At 45.3% G+C, this 24,552-nt stretch overlaps 1 protein-coding gene across 1 annotated transcript; it reads left to right on the top strand.

Moving 5' to 3' along the window:
* CHRNA4 (cholinergic receptor nicotinic alpha 4 subunit) lies at window positions 1–19,867 on the top strand (the record flags this gene model as incomplete). The annotated part of the gene is made up of 6 exons (XM_084296739.1): window positions 1–61; window positions 1,313–1,464; window positions 5,067–5,111; window positions 5,203–5,312; window positions 12,908–14,288; window positions 19,742–19,867. The coding sequence occupies 6 exons, from the start codon at window positions 1–3 to the stop codon at window positions 19,865–19,867; spliced, it is 1,875 nt and encodes a 624-aa protein (XP_084152865.1).
* Between the last annotated feature and the right edge of the window lie 4,685 nt (window positions 19,868–24,552).

Here is a 24,552-nt window from a genome sequence, read left to right as displayed (position 1 = left end):
ATGGGATTTCTTGTGGCTAAGGGAAACCTCCTCCTCCTGCTGTGTGCCAGCACCTTCCCCGGTAAGTTTGAGAGGCTTTTCTTCCCCTGCTCTGCTCTTTAGCTCTTTTCTCCCTTAGCCCTCTCAAAGGCATGCTGCAAAGCCCAGTCCCTTTCAGTGAGGAATTTCCCCTGCTCCTGCATCCCCCTGCCCCATCGTAGCAGTTCACCTAAAAATATTGCTCTGCTGAGCAGTGCTTGGCTTTTATTTTCTGCTCTTTGCCTGAACAGATGGGAAAAGGGTTAAAGCTCAGTGTGGAAGGGGATGGGGGGAGGACACAGAGGGGCTCAGCCTCTGCTTCTTGCCTGGGCTTTCCTCCCTGGGTGAAGTGTGTTAATGTGTCTCGGGGCGATAGCTGTGGCTGGGGAGAGCGCAGCCAGCTCTCAGCTAATGCTTCCCTTTGTATAATCCAGGGCAGGCTAAAGACTAAGTAGGAGCCATATTCCACGAGGGACGTGGGGAGAGACCCCGCTCCCTCTCCCCTCCGTCCTTGGTGGAGGGATGCGTGAGCACGCATCCTGCAGAGGGGCACAGCCCCCTGAAGAAGGGAGGATTTCTTTTTTAGTAACCAGCAGGCACCACTGACAGCTCCTGTAGTGAACGTGCACGGCCAGGGCTGTTCCTTGCAGCATCCAACTTTTAAAGTATTATTGAGGGAAACTGCACTCCTGTGCAATTTGTGCTCTCCCCCTTCCTCTTCCTTCACCTACTGTTTTTGTGAAAAAACAGCTATGAAGCTCAGTTTGAAGAGCTGATTTTCAGCCTATCCTTTATTATTATTTTTTTTTTCTGATGCATTGGATGCCAGTTTTCATGTGTAAATCTGTTCCAAGGTCCCTACCCCCCAGCAGTGTTTGACTAACAAGGCTGCTTTCTCCTTTTTGTCTTACCCTCCACGTATCCCCCTTTATTGCTTGCAGATTTCACTACCAGAAGCTTACCACAAAGTGGCTGGAAAAACTAAAGCAGCTTCAGGGGAAAATGGCCCGTGTGGTGGTTTTAAAATCATTTTAGTGATGCCCCACAGGATTTGGCCACGGTGGGTGAATGGAGGAAGAAATATATGGCAATGTCTCAGGGAACAGGCAGGCAGGTCCCCAGGGTGGCATTACCCTCCTGTGTATCCCGACTTGGGGACATCCCCGGGGTCCTTGCAGGAGGAGGCTCTGCTCCCTGCTGTGACTGGGGGTGGGCTGGGGGGATCCTGCACCTCACCCTGGGGTGCACAGCAGCTCCCGTGCCTCACCCTGCCCTGCCCGTGCCATCCCTGCAGCCTTTGGCCACGTGGAAACCCGCGCCCATGCGGAGGAGCGTCTCCTGAAGAAACTCTTCTCCGGGTATAACAAGTGGTCCCGCCCCGTCGCCAACATTTCTGACGTGGTCCTGGTTCGCTTCGGCTTGTCCATCGCCCAGCTCATCGATGTTGTAAGTGCAATCCATTCGTGCAAGGAGCAGACAGGATTAACCAGGTCGGGGCTGGGGGGAGATGCTCCTGGTGTATGTGGGTTTTGCTGGTTCAGGGTCAGGTTGGGAAGCTTGTGCTCTTGACAGGAAAGTTACCACACAGACAGCTCTGAGAGCTCTGAGACTTCTCAGAGTAGCCGGTCATCAAACTGGATCCTTTGTTCTTCATTGGCTGTAGCCAAAATCCCAAATTCCTTACCAAAACCAGTAGGACTGATCATAGCAGAGCAGTGGAGCTGCTGGTAGAACTGCCAGAGGGTCTTGGCTAACAAACAGCTGATTTAGAATTTAAGCCATAATTGTTAACACTAATTGACACGAGATAAGAAGAATTGTATTTTATTATTCTCTGGAAGATAGCTGGCCTGAGGAGCTTTCTGCAAATGCAAGTTGTTAGCTGCTCTGACAGATACTTACAACAATTATTCCTGAATGTTTGCTTAAATAGAAGTCACACGTGCAAACGGTGTGTGCTGTGTACAAAACAGTGTGGTCTGCATTCTGAGCTGATATGTACTGAAATGGTATTTAAAGGATTAATCTCTTACAGTGTGTTGGGATCAAGTGTCATAAACAGAGGCGATCCCTGCAGGACGAGGGAAGCACACACACACACATCTAGCTGTGCACGTCTTGCTCCTGTGTGCTTCTCTCAGTCCCTGTCTGCACACAGTTGGCACAATTCTGTTGGTGCCCTTGCACATCTCTTGCACAGGTGTTGGTCATGCCTTCAGAGGCTCTCTCTGTCACTTTTTACTGTATTCCTGTGGCAGATGAAAATGTGGTGATAAAGGAAAGTATGATGGAAATGAAGGGCATTGCTGATGCAGGCTGATCACAGCAGGTGACTCTCTACACTTTGCCTTTTGAGATAAGAGTCATGAAACTGGAGGAAAAAAAACTTTTAGAAGTTCTCTTAAAGAAGATGAGATTACATAGTATCTACATCTCATCCATGAATGGCTGAAATAGCCAAGGCAATAAACAGAAATCATAAATCATCCTTGATACCTTTTCCATACTTAGTGCTGCTGCAGCCTGCCCATTTCCTCCTGGCTACAGGAGCCCTCCTGAGACAGTCAAAGCCTCTTTCTCAATGGTGTGGCATTACGACCTTCATTCTCAATGACTCCCAAAATATTCAGGCTGAATACTGTCATTGGTCCATAGAGCCTTTCAGCGTTGTAGTTTTATGTGAAAAACAGACAGATTTTTGCAGGGGAAAGAAGAACTTGAGGCTGCTACACCGCTATGAGAACTAGTCCAAACACAACAGGCAGCGAGTCATGAATGAAAAATGCAGCAAGCCCCTGTCTGCAGAGCTTTAGATCTTAGATGCAGAAGAAATGCAGTTAAGGAGGTGCAGGAGGTGGGAAATCAAGCCACCAGTTGCTGGAGAGCTGCGTGTCCTCGTGCCCAAGACACCAACTCCCAGCTCTGCAGCACAGAAAGGGCCCTGTGGTCCTCCCCTCCCTTACGTCAGCCTGAGGGATCCGGAGCTGTTTGCAGTTGCTAATGTTGAAGTTCAGTTCTCATCTGAATAATTGATAAGGTTGAAGATGAGACATTAGTGACTGTAAAGGCATGAGAGAGGCTTTCCATTATGCAGCTGCAGAATCGCGGAGGGGTGGGATCGATACACCTGCTTTGTGGTGCTTTTCCCAGCCTACTGGAGGAGAATTAATCTTCTTAAAATCATGTCGGTGGTTAGAAAGGCAACCAGCAGGCAGGCTTGTGCCAGAGCTGCCGAGAGGAGAGGTCTCAACCCCTCCGACGCTGGGGACAAGTGACACCCCTGTCACCTCAGCACTTTGGCTGTCTGTGCCCCTTCCCAGCAGTGACAGTTCTGGTGCAAACCCCGGTGCAATGGTTAGACCCAGAGTGCAGCTCCCAACACCAAGAAGTCTGAAAGAGAAATCAGAGCTGTATTCAAATGCCAGCTCCTGCTGACAAGAGCTGGGATGGGAACAAAAATCGATGTGAAACTTGACAGTCCCACATGTCCTCAGCTCACCCCATTGCACTGGGGGTTTTCTGAGATGAGGTTGTAGGGGCTCAAGCATGTGTCTGGGAGCAACCTCTGAAAAACACACCTGGGCTCCTCAGATCATGTCCCTGTGGGGCTTTGTGTGCTGTGTTCACCTTGAGGAAAGAGGCCAGGCTGTGCAGCTCCACCATGACTGAACCCTGCAACCCCCTGGAAGAGGAACCCACAGGACTAGAGCCACCTTTTGCTGGGGTCAGGATGGCAGAGCCCTTGGGTGCAGTCTGGAGGTGGAAAAAAAGGGAATTGCCACAGGGATCAGCACTCAACCAGTAACAGGTAGCACCTATGAGACCGGGATTCCCAGTGCAAGGAACGTGGTGGAGACCCTTGGGCACCTGGCTCGCAGTGCTAGGAGAAACAGCAGGGCATGGCAGCCCGCACAAGTGACAATCCTAATCTCCCACCCAAGGAAGTACTTGGATTTTTTTCTTTCCTTTGTTGCTCACTTGAATGTGTTTTGTATTCCTCCTTCCTCCACATGTTCCTGGTCCCCAACCCCTGGATGAGGGTATCTCCAGTTGGGGTTTGCCCTTGGTGCCACAACCGCGGTGAGGAGGCTCAGTGAGGGGGAGGCACAGCCTCGTGAATCTCCCAGCTTTTAGTGCTCAAATTAATTCTGAACTGGCACAAGAGCAAGGTTAATGATGAGCAGCTTGCTGCCAAATGAGCCCTGTCAACTGAGTTGGTCTTGTTGCCAGAACAAAGAGAGAGAAAAGAAACAAACACACAAATAAGCTCTGAGCTCTCGGACTAAACTCTGCCCCACGTAATTCATCCTGGTTATTTACACAGGGTTTGTAACTTGCATGCAAGGCAAGAAGCAAATAATTCTACTATGGTGCTGCCAGCATTGTGTCTGCCTTACGCTATTTAAAAGTGTATTTGTAGTTCCACCTTCTCATTGTATTTCTATTTAAAGGTGGGAAAAAGCCTACAAACTGACAGCATGGGTGTACACCAGGCTGTCAAAGGGTTATGTGTCAGCAGAGTAGCTCAGTTTGTTCACAAACTTCAATCCATGGTGCTCTAAGTTCATGTTTTGTAGAAGAAGAAACACCACTGAGCTTCATGTTTCCAAAACTGTGCTCACTGATAATGTTACACAGAAATCCTAAGCACTACTTGCCAATGAAACCAAGAATTGTAAGCCATGTATACATGACTGAAGATAAAAATGCCCATCATCCTCTTCCGTCAGTGCTCAGGACACAGCCTCTACCAGTCCTCGTCATCCTAGGCTGAACCCATCAGCACCCAGGAAAATCCCAGTAAATTCAAGTCAGTCTGCTCGCAAGAATGCTCTGGTGCAGGCTCAGCTGTTCAGTGGTATCAGACAGCTGTGCCCTGTCCCATGTTAAATGACAGAAACATCTGCTCTTTATTTCCAAGATGGAACTTATATGTGTTGCAGAGGTGATTTAGAATTACAGAAATGAAGTACAATTAAGAGAAACGCAATTTGTTCCTTGAGGCACTTCCCCTGCTCCTGTAACCGATATCTGATCTTGCATTTCAGGATGAGAAGAACCAAATGATGACCACGAACGTGTGGGTGAAGCAGGTGGGTGTACCAAAATATGTGCTTTTCCATGTTCCATTTCAGTTTTTCAATCTGAGCTCTCCCAGGTTTGTAACCACCCTGTTTTTGGCAGGAGTGGCATGACTACAAGCTGCGCTGGGACCCCCAGGAATATGAAAATGTCACATCCATCCGAATCCCCTCGGAGCTCATCTGGAGGCCGGACATTGTCCTCTACAACAAGTGAGTGTGAGCGCTGTGGCCAGAAGGCAAACCCATCCTTGCAAATTTTCTCTGTCCATGGCATCAAGGAGCTTCTTCCAATTGTCCCTCCTTATTTAATTCTCTTTGGTCGAGGTCTATGTTGAGTCTCATAATATCTGTCCTACGTTCTCACTTTATCTGTCCCAGATGTGCCGTAAATACCATGACTAACATTCATCACAAGGGCTTTGTTCTCCTAATGATGCTTTCTCTAACAGTGAGTTATGTGGGGGATGCCAGGTACTGTTTTCTCTTCACATGTTGGAGAGACAATTAATCTGGATAGGAGCTTTCAGTCCCTTTCAGCTTCATTTCACCAAGGAGCTCTCCCCTCATTCATCACCAGCAACTGGAAAAACCAATTACCAAGAAGGGCTTAAATAAGGCAAATATGCCCAAAAAATGTCAGACTTGCATGTCTACAAATACAGGTTTCAGGTCAGCCCAATACAATTCTAGAATTATTCCTAAATAGGTATTTTCTCCTGGTTCCAAATGCTTGAAATCTCTCTCTCGTATGGACACCTTGCAGGGAGCAAGTGGTCATTTTCTTCCTTTCTTTTGCAGCCTGCTGATATTCTTAGAAAGAGTGTCCAAGTGCCAGGACTGATTTCACCTTTGCTTATCACAGCAGAGTTCTCCATCTCCTAGGGTGCAGGATACCCCAGGCTGCTTCCCTGCATGGGCTCCAGAGAAAACACTTGCTGCGAGCATCAAATAAACCAATTTTTGTACATGGCTAACACACAGAGAAAAAGCTCAGAACAGAAGCCAGGCTCATTTCTAATAAACAGTTGCCTGGTTCTGATATAAGTTTGCTTTTGTTTTAAATAAATAAATAAATAATTAAAAAAAAAACAAGCACTGAAGGAGAAATCTGTCTGGGGTATTGCGAGCTTTGGAGACTACTGAAATTGTTATCTTTTCCGTCAGCTTGCCTCTGATCCTTAGTGGTGTGGTAATTGCAAAACTTTTGGAAATCACTAGAGATTAGACCACTGGAAATTACTAGTTCCTAGTCACTTGGACCTTCCTGTCCTACAGGAACAAGTACAAATATGGTATGACAAGTGCCTCATGTTGCAGCCAAGAAAGGTGTTCACAGTTACCAATGGAAAAAAAAAAAAAAAAAAGAGGAAAAAAAAAGCTTTCTCCTTCTCATTGTCTAATTATTGACAATTATATAGATTAACAAATCTCCTTGTCTGTGGGACCCTCATGGTCCCTACCCCCTTGGCTCAGCATGCTTACTGTGGCTGACAGAACATGGGCCATGCAAGGGGTGCCCTAGCACTAAAGAACAAAACCTCAGCATCCTGCTGCATTCCTATGGTAGGTAGCAAGTCGATGTAGTGCCCCAAACACCTAAAGTGAGGCTACAACTCTCCCTTTATCCATACTTATCATTAATAACCATGCATTCTCCCGATGGTTGTCATGAGTCTATCATACATTTTTAATTGTTTTCTTTATCCATGAATTAAACATGGCTGTAGACGCCAACCACTCGCCAGTCAGTAATGGTTTTCCATTAATTCTGTAGCTCTTTACTGATATATTTGCCCATGCTCTTTCATATAGTGTCAAACACGTCTCATGTAGCCTGCTTTCTGCCCTGGATGTACTTTTCTATCTGGCTTCTTACCAAACACATCTGAAGCTGCAATCATCATCTTAGTTGCACTACTTTGATGACTGGCTTTCACAGTTTTTAGGGGTTGCAGGGCGAGGGCAAGGCAGGGCAAACGTGGTGCAGGCAAGGCTAAACACGTAGCCTGAGGGGACATCAGGATGAGATTCTTCTGCATGGCGCCTCACCAACTGCTTAACCCCACCATGCTTCTCTTTTTTATGTTTCTCATTTCAGCTAGAAATGTTTCAGGAAGGAAGGTTTTGCAAAGATAGTGAATAGTCATGGGTAATACAGATGAGGCTTTCCTCACATATTTTGTGTATTGTTTAGAGGCAATTTAAAGTCATACAGATAATTCTGTATGACTAACACCAACAGAAATGTCTGCATGGACCTTGGTGGAAGAGAGAGAGTGGCCACATTGGCCTTTTGTACTCTTCAAGCTTTCCAATATGAGTTATTAACTGTTTACCACGTACTCTGGCAGAATTATAATGTTTCTGTTTGGGATGATATCCTTTGGAAAAGAGATTTTCTGGACAGGAGATTACATGAATGCCTCTCCTGTTTCCATGTGGGTGAATATATAGAAATGGAAAAACTTAAATTGATTTGAGATTTACATTGTTAGGGAAATCTAACCCCTTGTTGTGAATTATTCTCATATCTAAGCTCATTATTATCAAAAACTTCCATTTATCCACTCTGGAGGCTCAAATTAAATCAGGAAACTCAGCCGGTTTGGCCTAGAGAGTGTATGTAGTTGTCAACATTCATAAGGAATCTAAAACCAAATTAATATCCTACAGGGAAATTAATATGCTGTTGGATTTTCAGGCTTGATAAGACAAGTTCCAAGACTCTGTAAATAGTCTCTACTAGATGTGACAAAACATATGTATAACAGAGGAATATGAGTTAATAGTGAAATGACAAAGCCTCTCTTCTTCTCTGCCAAGAAGGCCAGCTGTTCTCTGTCTGAGGCTGTAAAGGCTCTTCAGATGCCACCAAATCATTTACAAATTGATTATCTAATCTTCTGCATCGACTTTGTTTCCCATTCGTGAACATACTTAAAACACACTTTTGTTTTCCTGTGTAAATTTGAAGTAAAAAAATATTTTGGGGGGTCTAACCAGCCCTTGGGGCTGCATTTTGATTTTTGCACTGCTCCACCATTGTACATCATTGAAACTTCATAGGAGAAAACCCAGAAACAGGAGGTTTGCAGCCAGTGGTCCAGCTGCTAAAGAGGAATACAAGAACATGTCCTTGAGCCTAATGGGTAGACAGAGAACTTGAAATGTGAGCTTCACTGGCTAATTTTCAAGTAGTTACACAGGATAGCATTGTAACATTTATTTTCTCAACCCTGGTGATTGTAAAACCTGGGAAAAGGCTATTGGAAACATTCAGACCTCATCATTTACTTTTTCTCAATACTTTCCGGTGTTAGCTGTTCCAAAAAGAAAATCCCTGCCTTAGTCTACATAGTCACAAAAAAAAAAAAAAAAGAAAAAAAAAAAAAAAGAGAGAGAGAGAGACAGGATCATGCATGATGTGAATGCAAATAAATATTTCAACAATTAAGAGGAGGAAATATCTTGAGGAACTCACCCAGTGATAATATGGACAAAAAGGATTATTGTACCGGGTTAGAAGTTCATCTGGCAGGCGGCTTTTGAAAATCATGAGAAAGCAAAGAGTTCTTTGAACTACTCTGTAGTGGCTTGTTCTTTTGAACTGTACTATGATGTTTGCAACTAGTGAGGCTTATGGAGTAACACTGGCTCCCTGACTCATCTCAAAGCTGTTTGAAAGAAAAATGCCAAAAAGTGCCCTAGACTAACCTTACAAATGTTGGAAACATTCTTGATATTTTTCTTCATTTGTGTGCATGCTTGCCCAGATCTTGTCATTTTGCACCAGATTGTACTTATAATAGGCCCATAATTGCTGCTTCACACTTAAGCTTTCCTGATTCTCCTGGGAATTTGAAATATTTTTAGAGAGGAATTATCTCTGTAGATGTCTTTGAGATTTGCCACCAAGCTCTTTCCTGTAATACAGGAACTGATAGAAATCTCCGAGAGGAGCCTCTCTCATGGGCTGTTGCTGAGTTAGCATCTAAGGCTTTCTTCTGTCATAACATTCAGGATGGAGCCAGAGTTTTACCTCCAGAATGCTGATAAGGATGCTTGGCAAAGGGAATATTGGAAGCAAAAGCACATCTTACAGCCTTCTGAGAAACTTGAGCCTATTTCATCAGTGTAGCACAACCAGTTCTGGGACAGATGCTTATTTACTGAGGAATTATTGAAATTTCTGTTACCAATGATTTCTCAACACCTGAGGCAAGCATATGTTGGGATGAGACCTGCAGAAGCTGACATCGGCACAGACACCTCCATCTATACACCCAAGACCTGCATTGGCACATCTGTTTTGTACTTAAGGTGCCAAGAGCCTGGATATATTCAAAATCCAACAGGACAAGGTCCTGAGCATGCTCTTGTAGCTGACCCTGCTTTGATGAGGGAATTTGATCTTCTCCAGAGGCTCTTACCAACCTGTGAGTTCAGAGCAATCGTTTTGCTAGTGAAAAATAATTGCTGAACATTCAAAAATTCTTTCATTTGCCTTTGGAGCATTTTAATCTGAACATTACAGATGCATCTGTTTAATATCTACAAAAAGGGTGCAGAGTTGATATTTTAATGGGGTCTTGAAACCCCTTTTTTTCTTGGTTACTGTTGTTGGATGAAAAATGCTTTAAATGAGGACATTCTAGCTATAGCCATACATGGATATAGCTAATTTTCAAGCTTTTAAAGCTCTGTTTGGATTTAAATTGTATCATCAGAAATTAAAATAAATGTGTGCCTCATTTACATGCATTCTGAAAACATTTAATTTTGTGAGACGATGTTTCTCCCAAATGCAGGGAAAATAGAAACTGGCAAAAAAATCTCCATCAGCAGAGCTTTTTAATGAAATGCGGTTGATGGCTGCCAGTAAAACAAAACCATCCTTGAACCCTTAGAAACTCAGAAGATTTTAAAAGAGCAGCCTTTATTCCAGAAATGAGGAATCAAAGGCTGCAGAACACAGCAGCACCATTTCCATCAGAAAAGGAGCAAGCAACTCTCTTCTCTATATTGGTGTGCACTGTTGTATTTGACATGAAAATACAAGAGCTCCAGCACTTTATAACTGACAGATTTTTTTTCAAGCTGTCAGGTCAGGGTAAATGGGAGAGCCTGACTATCTTAATTCTCAAGTTCTTGTTGTGATGTGTACCTTGTGCTTGCTTCTGCTTCCAAATGGCTTTTCATGACAACAGTCACAACATAGTGGTGTAGACTAAATGAGGAAAATGTGCTACCTCTATAAAGGAGTGACTGAAGATTTTCCCTGCAGATCTCCCACCTACCTGTCTAAGGAATCACTCACGTTATGCAGTGAAACTTGGCACAGCTTGGCCAAGAACGGTGCAGCAAAGCTTTCCACAAGAAAAGAGGGTTTCCCCGATCTCATAAGTGCAGATTTCATTTACAGATAGTTTTCTCAGCTTGATACCTTGGAGTGATTGAGGAAAGGCTTTGGGAGACTGTCAACAGATGGGTGACCTTGTTTGCTCCTTCTCTCACATCAAGGTAAGCAGAATGAGAAGCCTGCATCGGCAGCACGCCAGCAGGCACAGCTCCCAACTCAGTAAGCATATGCTTGAAGGTCCAGCGTGGGTGGCAAGTCTGGGAAAATAGGCAAATATATATATATATATATATATATATAAACACAAGGGGTTAAGACAACAGCTAACACCACCTTTGCACAATATAGCCAGCTTGGATACCCTCTATCCACAGCAGCTTCTTAAAAATTGCTCAGGTATCTCTATACTGAACTGCAGTGAGAAGCCCAAACATCCCCATTAAAACCCATCTGAGGTCAGGAATTACTTCACAGCCTTGTTAGGTGGCTCAGAAAAAAACAGGAGGACTCCAGGACATTTCATGGCCCCTCAGAGTAATTAGCTGACTCCCAGTTGCAAGGCACAATTCTCTAGGGTTCATTCCCACCATGGCACTGCAGGCAAAATCCAGCATGGACAGCAGGACCATGGTTGTCTACAACAGTGTGTGAGCTGAGGACCCAGGCTGAGCCTGGGTTGTTGGGCAGACAATGAAAAAAAAAAAAAAAAAAGTCTTCTTTATCAAAGAAGCAGCTCTGGTGCTGAAATAATTGGAATACAAGCTCTGCAGCATCCCTCTGGTCACAGCTATGCCGACTGAAGAGAGGCATGTGGGTAGGCACTGGAAGATGGCAAAATTGCCAGACACGACATTTGTGGGAATGAAACACGATGTCTGTGCAAACCAGCTACACGATACATATGGGAATTGTTATCGTTCCTGGGTGAGCTTTTAGCAAGAGGTTCATGCCCTTTTCCGACAGCATTAAAAAGGATAAAGAGGGACCCGTGTTGTTTACCCAGCCACTTACATAGTGTGCTACCTGAGAAAGAAACCATGGTGAATGTTCATTATCCCTTTGCTGTAATATAAGTCCAATTATAAACATATTGTTCCATTAATGAACAATTTAATCATGCCTCTGAGATCTCATTAAATGCTGAATTGGATTCCAAATTCCTATTGAGATTTAGAAAGAAAACCACCAAGAACAGCAAATGCTGGAGCGTCTCTTGCTGTGCATGTTTCGTGTCTCAATCTGGATTTACAGGGCAGGCAAAACCCAGGAGGAAACTAGATGGTTTTCAGCCAGAGAAAGCAGTCCATGAGTGTAAATTAGATATGAAAAAGAAGAGTCAAGAAAGGAGTTAGGTGCATGGTACAACATATAGAACAAAAGATAATGGTGGTTTTGCCTTGACACCTTTGGGACAGCAGTCTGGGTTTGTACATATTTATAGCTCTTCTGTCAAAGAAAATATAAAATGTTAAGGCTTTAGAAAATGTTCAATCTGAAGGTCAAAAAGCACTGGGTTCTTTTCTATTCTTTTGTTTTTCTAAAACTTGCAGCAAAAAGCAAACATTTTTTATTATAGCAGCAAGACTTGAGTTAAAAAATCTAGTTCACCATCACACAATTATTCTGGGTTTATTTTTCCATGAATTCAAGCAAACTGGAAAATTGTTTCAAGAAACAGTTACCTGGGCTGTGATCCTGGGGATCAGGGGCATTTCCATCCCTGCCTGGGTATTGAGTCAGACAGCTCGTTAAGGGCCAGATCCTGCCAATCTTTCTCCAAATGATACAAGCTGTCCCTGAGGTCCCAGCACCAGGACTTAGAGTTCCTTAGTCTCCCTCTTTTCTCTGTCTCTGAAGTTTCCTGATATAAAATCTTGTTTTGTTATCCATGCGTCTGATACCAGCACACAGTTCTCAGCTGAGAGTCCCTGTAAAAAGACACTGAAAATGGCAGCTCCCTCCCTGACTGGGAAATAGGAGACTAAGTGCTATTATTCCTATTGATACAACTTTCTTACTGTTTTCCATGTAAGAGGCTGAATGATTACCCAACACTCTTATTTATAGTGGCTGTCACAATTAATTCTACCCAGCTCACAGCCACATGGCCTGGTTCTTCCCACCTCCAAAGCAAAGGAAACTCAGTCCTCTCCAGGACATTTATGGGAGACCTTCGAGGAAAACTTGTGTTTATTTACCTTCAGGGCATGGCTTATACAAGGCAAGGCCTGACATCTGTATGCAAATCCAGTGCTTGCATAAGCCAACAGAGTTCAAAAAGCACTGGGTAGGGTGGACGGATCCAGTGTTAGGGCATGATGTACATCTTGCATCTCCCAGGTGCCCTGAGTGCAGTTTTGGAAGCCAAGCACTAAATATCCTATTTCTTTAGAACTGAGAAGTCCCAGACAACTGTAGTCTCTTTTTTTCTTCTCTCTCTCCTCAGTGCTGATGGTGACTTTGCGGTCACCCACCTGACCAAGGCTCACCTCTTCTACGATGGGAGAATTAAATGGATGCCACCTGCTATCTATAAAAGCTCCTGCAGCATTGATGTTACCTTCTTCCCCTTTGACCAGCAGAACTGTACAATGAAATTTGGCTCCTGGACGTATGACAAAGCCAAGATAGACTTGGTGAGCATGCATAGCCATGTGGACCAGCTGGACTACTGGGAGAGTGGGGAATGGGTCATCATTAATGCTGTGGGCAATTACAACAGCAAGAAATATGAATGCTGCACAGAGATCTACCCCGATATAACTTACTCCTTCATTATCCGGAGGCTGCCACTCTTCTACACAATCAACCTGATCATCCCCTGCCTGCTTATCTCCTGCCTGACTGTCCTGGTCTTCTACCTGCCCTCTGAGTGTGGAGAAAAGATAACTTTGTGCATCTCCGTGCTGCTGTCCCTCACTGTGTTCCTGCTGCTCATCACGGAGATCATCCCTTCTACCTCCTTGGTCATCCCCCTGATTGGGGAGTACCTGCTCTTCACCATGATCTTTGTCACCTTGTCCATCATCATCACTGTCTTTGTGCTCAACGTGCACCATCGCTCCCCGCGCACCCACACGATGCCTGACTGGGTGAGGAGGATCTTCCTCGACATAGTCCCACGTCTCCTCTTCATGAAACGTCCCTCCACGGTGAAGGACAATTGCAAGAAGCTCATTGAATCTATGCACAAAATAACCAACTCACCGAGACTTTGGTCCGAGACCGACATGGAGCCCAACTTCACTACCTCATCTTCCCCCAGCCCCCAGAGCAACGAGCCGTCGCCCACATCTTCCTTCTGTGCCCACCTCAAGGAGCCAGCCAAACCCCAGCCTATCTGCAAATCTCCTTCTGGGCAGTACTCCGTGCTGCACCCAGAGCCTGTACAGGTGACCTGCTCCTCTCCACAACCCTCACGCCACCTCCTGAGCGACACCCAGACCACGTCAATCTCCAAAGGCAGGTCGCTGAGTGTTCAGCAGATGTACAGCCCCAACAAGGCAGAGGAAGGGAGCATCCGCTGTCGGTCCCGAAGCATCCAGTACTGTTACCTGCAGGAGGACTCTTCCCAGACCAATGGCCAGTCCAGTGCCTCGCCAGCATCCCAGCGCTGCCAACTAAACGAGGAGCAGCCCCAGCACAAGCCCCACCAGTGCAAGTGCAAGTGCAAAAAGAGCGAGGCGGCTGGCACGCCGGCTCAGGGAAGCAAGACTCACAGCAGCAAAGGAGAACATCTCGTCTTGATGTCCCCAGCCCTGAAGCTGGCAGTGGAAGGGGTTCACTACATTGCAGACCACCTGCGAGCAGAAGATGCAGATTTCTCGGTGAGTATGCACTCCTTGGGTAAGCCAAAAATCATCTGCTAAGGAAGCCCCTCTAAACACAAGGGCTATCAAAGTGTACTCAACAAGTACAATCATCATGGTTCCTGGACACACCAGCGCTATAGATATGAACAGAGAGCTTCTCCTTGGGGTCTTGGCAGGCATGTGGGCCAAGCCATGCTCTGGGCTGCTCTAGAGCAATAAGGATCTCCAGCAGTAAAGAGGAGTAAAGTTGTTGTCAAGTAGGACTAGTTGTAAAAGAGAATAGTAATCCTCCCCCCAACCCTTCTTCTTTTCTAGGCTGTGTAGGAGGGGATTTAATTTGTTTTCTTTTTTAAGGGATCAAATGTAGCTAGAAAAAAATAAATCCTTTGGTACTCTAAAGCCTGAACCATTTTAAAACACCTCTAATTGCAGCCAAGGATGTGATTTTAATTGAGGCCAGAGGGCACCTTGCTGAGTTGGGCTCCATGCAGCAGTTCTTCTACAGGGAACAGCCAGAGGAGGTGCCAGCGTAATTTGTTGTTGTCCCATTCCTGAGAACAGTATCAGTGAGTGTACTTTGGTGTTGGTTATGAGAGCATTACCCTAGCATCCCTGCCTTGGTAGTTCAGCAGTTCACAGCCCTGCTCTGTGCACAGGGGGTCACATCACAGCTCTGAATTATGCTTTCAGGTTTTTTTTTGCAGATAAAAGTCAAAAAACAAATAATGAGGTAGAGAGAAAACAGAATCCTCCCTGGAAGGCAGCTGTGCATGCTGATCTTTCCTGAGCTGGTCGGACTCTGACCTGTGCCTCCACCAAGTGGGAGATGTCTCCTGCAGGATGTTCTGACCTTCGTGAGAGGTCAGGGAACTCAGGACCTCAGTGGAACAGCCCCTTCACATTGCACTGCATAAAAACCCACACCCACAGCTACTACCTGGGAGCAGAAAGCCCTTTATCAATAGGAAGCAGCTAAGATGGAGAGAGAGAACAGAAAAGCAGTGATCTGATGGGAACGTAGCAGGCTTCCTTATAGCTAAGCCTCTGACAGACAGAGAATTCACACTCGGTTTTCTGTTCAGCATCAACTGCGGTTACTGAGCCTGGGAAAGCAAATTCCCAAAATAGGCTTAGGCTGTGGGAAGCGCGTAGTAGCGTGGGGATGATGCAGGGTATGTTTAGCTCTGCATGCTGCCTTTCCTCATTAGTGAACTTCCATGGAGCAGTTGGCTCTGTCTGGAGGAAGGTGGGTGGGCAGATGGGCAGACAAACTTCACACTTACTCTCAGGGGGTAAATATGGCTACAAATAGAAGTAGAGGCTGAAAGAATTTATTTTAATGGAGACGGTGATGCACATACAAATGCCACATCTTATTACACCTCATAGCTCTGCCCCTACAATACTATGGATACAGCATGCGAGCTAATTATGGCCATAATACTGAAGGAAGCCACAAGCTTTTTCCTAAAGAAGGCATTATCTGGGTTTCTGAGAGGTATCAGGCAGCAGCAGTACCCTTTCAGCTGTTCTTACAGTTCGATTGTCTCCAGATTTACAGTCGAAGCAAGTCGCAGTGCTTTTACGCAAGACTTCCTGGGCTTGAAGCGTGTCTTTATATTTGCATTTTTCACAGCACTGAGCACTTAGCAGCAGCAACAAAGGATTAAGTGCTGCTGTCCATTGCTGTGCTCCTTGGTGCCACAGTTTGAGAGGCCTCTGCTCTTTAATGTATTTCGCTCCACAACATCCCTTTGAGGAAGCGGCTGTTTACCCCTCATTTTGAGGAGTGACAGCCAAACCACAGGGATGAGATGACCTGTTCAAGGTCGTAGAAGAAAATTTCTGGCAGAGAAGTGCTGTGAATCCCCTCCTTCATCACTTGACAGCCTGGCTCCCTTTTGTGGGCTAAAATATTCTGCAAGCACATTAGGACTGTAGGAATTAAACTCTGCTCTCTCCGACTGGTAATAATAACAAGTAAACCCATGGAAGTCAATTGATTTTAACTCACATATTTCCCCGTGGTGCAAATGAAAGAATAATACATCAACAATACTTCTCCTTGTGATTGATTCTCTTTCTGCTAAGCTTGTTGATATCAACAAGCACTAGGTCGATGAATATCGTGTGTTCTTTCCTTTTAATCCATCATTGCAACTTTCTTCAAAATGAAAACGGCCTCCATAGTCTTACACCTTCTACTACTCTTGCCTCTTGAACTGAGACAATTAACCTGAGGAGAAAGCTATTAGACATAAAAAGCAGAAGAAAAGGGGTAATTCTTCAGGCTCTAAGCAGACCTACTGCCAGGGCAGCCTGCGAGCAAAGGCACCATGAGCACCAACAGCAGTGAGTGAGGAAGGGTCACCCTGGCACGGTTGATATCCCAGGCTCCCTGGAAGAGTGGGCTCCCTGCCACAGCTTTCTGTTCTTTCCTAGCAAATGTGGTCTGCATGATAGGCAGAGGTTGGATTTTCAGCTCTGGGAGAATAATTGTGGCCCTGACTTTTTTCCTTTTCTGGAGGAAATATGCTCTCATGGAACTGAAAATTACTGTAGGGAGCGGAGCTGATCTAATAAAATAAGAATTTATTGAGGGAAAAAAAAAAAAAAGACTCAAAAGTTTGCTATCATCTTAAAATCAAATTGTGGCATTTCTAGCAGGGACAGAGGTCTCCAAGAAACCCCTCAGCAGACACCTCTCATGCAGCTGCAGCCCTGAGACACAGCTCGCTGCTCCTCGTGTGATATTTTTGGAGACAAGTACCTTCGCAGAATGGGAACAGAGCTTCTTTAAAACTTTCTCTTTTCTAAAGCACCATTGCCACAGGGGCAGTGTTTCTAAATTAAAAGTAAATAGCTCATTTAATTAAGTGCTTCAGCAAAGAGAAAATGGGAAATGCAGGAGGCAGTTGTTTGTTACAAAAAGGTATCTGCAAACAGCACAAGCACAACAGCTTGCTGGGGGAAATGCAAGATGGAATTGTCCTAGCATATGATAGAAATGCCATTAGAAATTAATTGCAGGCTGAGAAGCAAAACAAGTTGCATGTCACACACAAGCCAAAATAAGCAGACACCGTCTGGAAAGCCTCATTGTCCTCGTGGCTATGTGCGTCTCAGGACTACTCTAATAAGAAATCTTTGAAGACAGCTTAAAAAATAAAATAGGAGATAAAATAGCTGAGGGGGAGGGAACACAGGATAATCTCACCGGGTTATTTTTAACAAAGTACAATAAAACCCCTTAGGACTGCTCTAATCTGTGTTAGAGGCTCTGGGTCCTGAGGATCAGATGTCATTTGGGGGTCCCCAAAGCACCTCAACCCTTCACTCATACTCCAGGACCCAGGGCCTTATCCCACTGCTTGGACCTGTAGGGGGCTGGACCAAGAAAGAGCCACAAATTCCCTGAACATGCAGGAATTTGGGGGTGGAGAAGTCAGCTGGTTCCTGCCCCTGATCCTTTCCCAAAAACAGTTTTGAGTGAGCCTCTTAAAAACTAATCAGAGCACAGCTCAGGAGCTGGGACGGCAGATGCTGGCAGCTGCAGAGATGCTGCCAGAGAGGCCTCTGTGGATCACGCTCCACGTGGGATGCTGGAGAGTTTGTCACAGGGAAATGCTACAGAGCTGTCAGAACACAAAACAAAACCCAGACGGTTTGCATGTCTCTCATAAATAGCATGTCTCTGTGTCCTGAGCCAAGGAGCTAGAGCAATACCGTAATCCTTAAAGGGAGTTCACAAGGCAAGTAATGAGGGAGCAGTTACAGGGCTCGCTGTTGGCATTGCTTCAGTTGAGCGCTGTCACTGTTGAGGTGCAGAGTCCTTTGCAAATACACTGCATGATTCACGACCAGTTTATGAAGGGCTCAGAAAGCCAAAATGAGGAAAATTCACATACTTTATCTGCAAAGAATACTTTTCTTAGCACAACAAATCATCACATTTGTCCCAGAAGCCAGGGCTGCGTATTCTCTCCCTCTGACCCATCGTGATTCCTCTGTACCACCCACAAGGTGTAAGATAAACTTTAGTGGTGCATCCATGACTGATGAAGAAAGGAAAGACTCGAGGTGAGTTTAGGTGAGTTTACAGAGGCTGTGATGTGCTTAGAGCTTGCTTGTTTGATGCTGGCAGATCATAATATTTCAGGACAGAAGTTGCCACTATACCTGTGAAAATATAATCTCCTGCAAATGGCTATTTCAGTGAGATTTGGACTGCTTCCTCTACTAAAATGATTATTCAGCATTATCATCAAGTCCTTTATATATATATATATATATATATATACACAACAAGGTCTCTTACAAAAAAAAATAAATGTTCAAGGTTACTCACTTATTAACTGGGTTTAAAACAAACTTTGAGAATGAAAAGGCCCACACCATTAGCATTATATTATTATTGATCTGCATTTTTCATGAGTGCTACAGCCCAATACATGAAGCAGCTTTGGGCACAGCGAAGCTCTGTTTGCTCAGACAGGTGGGTTCAGTAAAGCATCCCCTGCTGAGCACATTAGAGAGAGGCTTTGCTCTCTCCTTCTCCTTACCACCACGCTCCTGATTTTCTGCAGCAACGACCACTGAAGAGGTTTGAGCTAGCTCCCACTGAGCTGTTTTCCCTAAGGAGCAAGGCAGCCTGCCAAACTTCAGCCCAGAGCTCAAGGCGACATCAGGGCTATTAATCACCGAGTGGTACATTGTAGGGAATTATAATGGCTACAGCCGTATCAAATAAAGTTTCACCATCTAATCAGTCCTCTTCCTGGGAAAGAAATTAATAACAGCAATGGCATAAAAGAAGTTTTCATATGTATGTGGTTTCTTACTTGATGAAATATCCATTTACAACAGGTCTTGCCTGCTGGTATTAATAAGTACTAGATTTCCCCAGGGAGGAATTGCTGGAAAATCCTCCCACAGCAAGACAAAAGTGGAGAAAAAGAAGGATGAGGAAAACTGTTTCTTTTATTTGCTGGTTCATTTTCACTGCTTACTCAGCCAAATCTGTAAATCCCTTCACAGAATGAGTTTGGCTTCATTAATCTGTAAGCAAATCTGTTTACTAGCACGAAGAAACGAGCAATGCCTTTTCCTCCCTCAGCTTGAATCTCAGCCTCATTTACACACCCAGTTACAGCTGTTGCTCATGGAAAATGGGATCGGGAGTGTGTAGACAAGCTGAATTATCCACAGGCATACGTCATCCCTGGGGAGCTCTGCAGAGGGTTTGCAATCGCACGAGCACACCCACGCAGCCTGGGAATGTCTCCCACACAGGCAATAAAGCAAACCTTTGCCATTGTACATGGCCATTGTATGTAAGCAAGACCCTTCCCTCCTATCTCAGGACTTAAATTAAAATATTGCCTTCAGGAATAAAGCACTATTAATCTTTAAATGCTATTCATCTCAATTAAGCCTCAATAATTGGCCTTTCATCTCTGTCTTGCCAGGTGAAGGAAGACTGGAAGTACGTTGCCATGGTCATTGACAGGATCTTCCTCTGGATGTTCATCATTGTGTGTTTGCTGGGAACTGTCGGGCTCTTCCTCCCGCCGTGGCTGGCAGGAATGATTTAAGCACGGCCACAGAAAGGAGAAAATCTATCCTGCCCTGTGGATTTTTGTTCACCTGGAAGGAGATGAGCAGAGAAACAGAGCCAGCCCTTTGAATAATTTACTGCGTGTCTGCGCATGAGTTGTTCCAGAGCACTCTGGGAACACTTTCCAAGGTCACATCGTTTTGCCGAGCCATTTTCATCTCCTCCATCTAATTTAGGGGAAAAGTTCTCATTAAAGATTGTACATAGCATGGTGGTATTCATTGGCATATACTCAGCACTGTAAGCCCACAAGCTTGCTCCCTAAAGCAGCACCAACAGCGGCTTCGTGTATCCAAAGCAGCCCCTGGCAGATCAGCTCCGCTCGTCTTCAGAGCTCTCCGCGTGCCCTGCCTCGTAGCCTTGCCCCGTCCAGCTGAATGGTTCAGGACCGCGTGTCCCTGTACGAGTCCTTTGATAAATAAAGCTCCAAATTCAGGATCCCTGTGCAGGGTGTGTGCTGTGCGTTCAGGGGTCAGCTGGCACAGGTGGACGGTGCTTTTATGGGAAATTTCCTGGATCTCAGTTCGGGCTGCTGCTGAATAGCTGGGAATCGCCCTGGGCTGTGAAATCCTTACTGTGGGTAGGGAAAGTGTTCGGTGTTACACAAGAGATGGGGAAGGCACGGCAGAAATCCAGGACAGGGTGTTAGTGTAACAAAAAATGGGCTGTTCCTTGTGGAAACCTGAACAGGACAGGCACCAGCACTAGGGAATTCAGAATGGCACTTCGCAGAAATTACAGAAATTTGGGCTTTAAAATCAGTTAGTCAGTCCGAATGTCTCCTTGACTGATCAGATTTTAACCAGCCAGTTAAATAAAACAGCATAAGAAAGCCAGCAGGCATGGGCTGACTGCTACTAACAGAGTGGCACTATTTCACCCTGCTGCTGAACTCTCCTAGCAGCTGCTTATTCCAGATCAATTTAATTTTTCAAGCCAAAAGCCCAGTGCAGCAGACCCTCTGCAGGTCCTGGTACAAGTCAGAGCCTGGGGTGGGGGGCTCATGGCACCCCAACACAGGAGGGTGTGACATGAGGCTTGCTCACACTCAGAGCTGTGCTGGCTTGGGACAGAAGCACTGGAATGGGAATAAAATGCCCTAAGGAGATTCTTTCAAACACAAGACACCGCACGCAGTACAAGCTAGAAATCAAAGCAGCCATCAAAGTGATCAGGCTGCTTGGCCTGCTGACCCCGCATGCTTTTTTTGTGGCAGAAGCTGCAGCTGACCTCCTTGTTCACAGCCTCAGCTTGCGATCCCAACACAGCCCAGCCCTGGCGAGGGCAAGTTCCCCAGGAGCTGTGCTGGTACAGCAGCCAGCGAGCCTGCTGGCTCTTTGCTTGTTTTCAGAAAAATAAAGAGACTCGCTCTTTGTGGAGATGCTAATTTATCCCTTTTCACAGTCAGCGAGCTTGCTTATGGCAAGGAAAGGAAAACAAACAGTCAAACATCTTCAAGGTCTAGTGCATCCATGTACAAATGCAGCTGCAGCCGGCGTGGAGGCGGCAGCATGCGGAGGGGGACGCGCTGCGGTCTGTAGGCAGACAAGCTGCTCTTGCACAGGCGGCCTGAGCTTACAGTTCAAGTGCACGGATGAAATAATCAGGGAAAGTGGGAGGATTTCTGACCCTGGGCACTGCTGTGCCCACCATAGCTGCTCAGAGCTCGCTGTGCAGCCTCCTCCTCCAGCCCCCGAGCAGCAGTGACACTGGTGCAGGTGGGAGGCTTGGCTGTGCACGCACACCTGTAGCAATAAAACCACCCAGGCTGCCTGAGAGAGGATGGAGAGTGGGCAGCAGCTTGGGTCCCTGCTCTTGTGGATGCAGGGGTGATGGTGGCTGCATGGCAAGAGCTGTGGTAGGTCCCTGCCTAGCAGAGAGGAAGGGTTTGGGGGTAGCAGTAGAGCTGATAAAGGTTTAAGGGCAGATATAAGAGCCAAATATTTAGGGTGGCATGTTGTGAAATTCAGTGGGAGAAGGTATAAGCTGCATGTTGTTCACAGCAAAGCGGCCAGCTCAAATCACTACCTTTTCTGAAACAAACAAACACAACAAAACCTTCTTATTACCAGTGCACACCATGCAAACAGTAGCATCTCCAGGGTGGCACTGCACTGTGACAGCAGAGGAGCAGGACAGCCTGGCAAAGGCACAAAAACGTAATTCAGAGCCTGGCAGAACAGCCCTGCCGCACTGGGCTGCCCACACACATCCGCTCTATTAGCACACCAGCATACCAGGTGTGATTAGGGATGCTAAGGATGGGGCTGCGTCCCTGAAGACTCAGTGCTGCTGCGGGATCACAGCATTTGGCAGAACAAGATGAGAAGTGACAGCTGAAACCGGTTACAAAGACGTTGCTGGCATTTGGGAAGAAGCTCGGATAATACAGGTCACTGGTTTCCACTGGTGTTGCTAACATCGTAACACTTATCATACACTGGCAACTCCATTTCTTCTCACCTTTAATATTCCCCCAGTTTAAAGTTCAAATAAAGTCTTGCTTTCTGCTTCTGACGTGCCTGTTAGTAACATTCAAGGAGGGAAATAAGAACCAAGCCCCAGCTCTCTCTCTTGGACAGATTATTCCATCCTGGAGGTTACTAAAGAGGATGGTATCCCTCCGTAGGATTCAATGATCAGAAACTGGAATAAAACTGGGACATGAATCAGACTATAACTATAGAAAAATGAATAATTCTGCTATTCAAAATCCATGAAACAGAACAAGAGATTTTAACATATGAAAGGCTCCAGGGAAAAAAAAAAAAAAAAAAGATAAAAATATATAAAAAAAATAAAAAAGTGCATAGCCAGGCTGTTTTGTAACATTCCCAGCTCAGAACTGATCCCCAAGACTTGACTGACCAAGCTGACTTCAGAAGAGTGAGGAAGCAAGATGGATACAACAGGAACTCTACAGCTGTCTTGGGCAAAACCTGGAGCAAAGTACCTGATTTTTAGGACCAGAAAATGCAAAACTAAAGACCCTAAAGATACCACAAAAAAACAAACACGGAGGCTGATTGCTATTGTGCTCATATCCTCACCATTGTGGTTCATGCTTTCCCACTAGTACAGCTCCACTGACCACAAGTGGAAGAAGACCAAAGGCACAAAAACCTGTCTGCAATCACCTCAGTTACAACCTTTTGTTTGTTTGTTTTTGATTTCCCTTCCATCCCCTTCCTTCTGGTTGCCAAATATTCACTTTGTCTGGGTCATCTTCCCAGCCATAAGGCACTCAGGATATTTCATCTGCAGCTGGCTGGTAGGATGAGCTATGTAATTCCCACTTCCCCAGCTGTTTTCAGGGCTGTCGTCCACGATATCACCTCATTCTCCAGTGAGCTAATTCACATAACCTATAGCACATCCCTTTTGCATAAGCTTCTCTCCAGACATTTCTCTAGAAACTAGACTCAAAGCCAGTTGTGCAGAGACAGACAGACACACCTGCGAGATGGAAAACACACCCAGTGCTAAGGAAAACCTCCTGTGACAGCCCCACCTGCCTTGATAGCCCCTATGGGCTCTGCCTTGCTGCAGTGATGCCTTTTTGTAAGGTATTTTGTCTCCACCCATAAAACCTTTTTGGTCTCCAGCCCTTTAAATTTGGGCAAGCCAAACTCCTGAGTCCTGGAGAAAGCTTTCTTGGAGCTGCTTGTTAGCAGTACTGCTAGTGAGTCCTCTGTGCTTATCTCATCCTACCCCTGAGGCTGGTTTAATGCCTTATTATGATGCTTGTGGCAAAATAATCTGTCTCTGAAAGGTCCTGAGCCTCTGCCAGAATCCAGTTTCACCAGGTAGGTCAAATTCTGCAGTAAGGATAAAAAAAAATCCAAATGTATCTTAAGGGCAGGAGGATGGAAGCTTTAAAGATGTAAGAAACTCTGAGGATGTGATATCACACTACACACTGTGTGGAAAAGAAAGTTTGTATAACAGATAATGTAAGGGCAGTACTAAGAATGAGCAAATCAGCACAAAATCTTTCCTTAATGACTGAACAGAAAGGTTGGTAAACAGGCACCAGTTTGCAAAGGTGAGGAAAGAGTAGGAACTGGTGGGATTTTGCAGAGACATGCTAAATTTATGCACTGAGATTAAATCAGAGTTGTCCAGAAAACAGGATTAAATCCAGAAAAACTAATATCCAAACTTTTATCTGTAGTGATAAAAGCTTTGAGAATGAAGTCCCTACTAAGGAAAAAGTCTGCAAGGGAGTTTTTAGTACTTCATTGCTATGCATGCCACTGTTTTTAACTGCAGCTTGCATTAAAAGTGATAAATTGGGCCAGAAAAGTCTGAAGCATACCAAGGAACAGCACAACAGGGAAAGCAACAGGTTGTATTTAGCAAAGAGCTAAGGGAACATTAATATCCACAAACAGCTGGTTTCTGTATTCACTGGCAGAGGAGGGAAGTGCAATTTGGGCTGGGCAAGGTGTCCAGTGAGATGATGTTAGTCGCTTTCAGAGCTAATTGATCAAGCAAAATGAAGGAGCCCTGTGACAAATCACCTCCAGTTAGTAGGTTTGAGCTGACAGAAATACAAGATCAGAACTGGGAGTTTGGCTGCCCTAATTTACATCAAAAGCGTAATTATCTGCAAAACACATGTTGCACACCGAACCATTTGTTTTCTCCAGTTTGTGGGTG

The sequence above is a fragment of the Netta rufina genome (assembly GCF_964035555.1).
Source record: "Netta rufina genome assembly, chromosome: 16".
Classification (NCBI taxonomy): Eukaryota; Metazoa; Chordata; class Aves; order Anseriformes; family Anatidae; genus Netta; species Netta rufina.
Note: the sequence above shows the minus strand (reverse complement) of the source record. Positions and strands in the feature narration are given on the sequence as shown.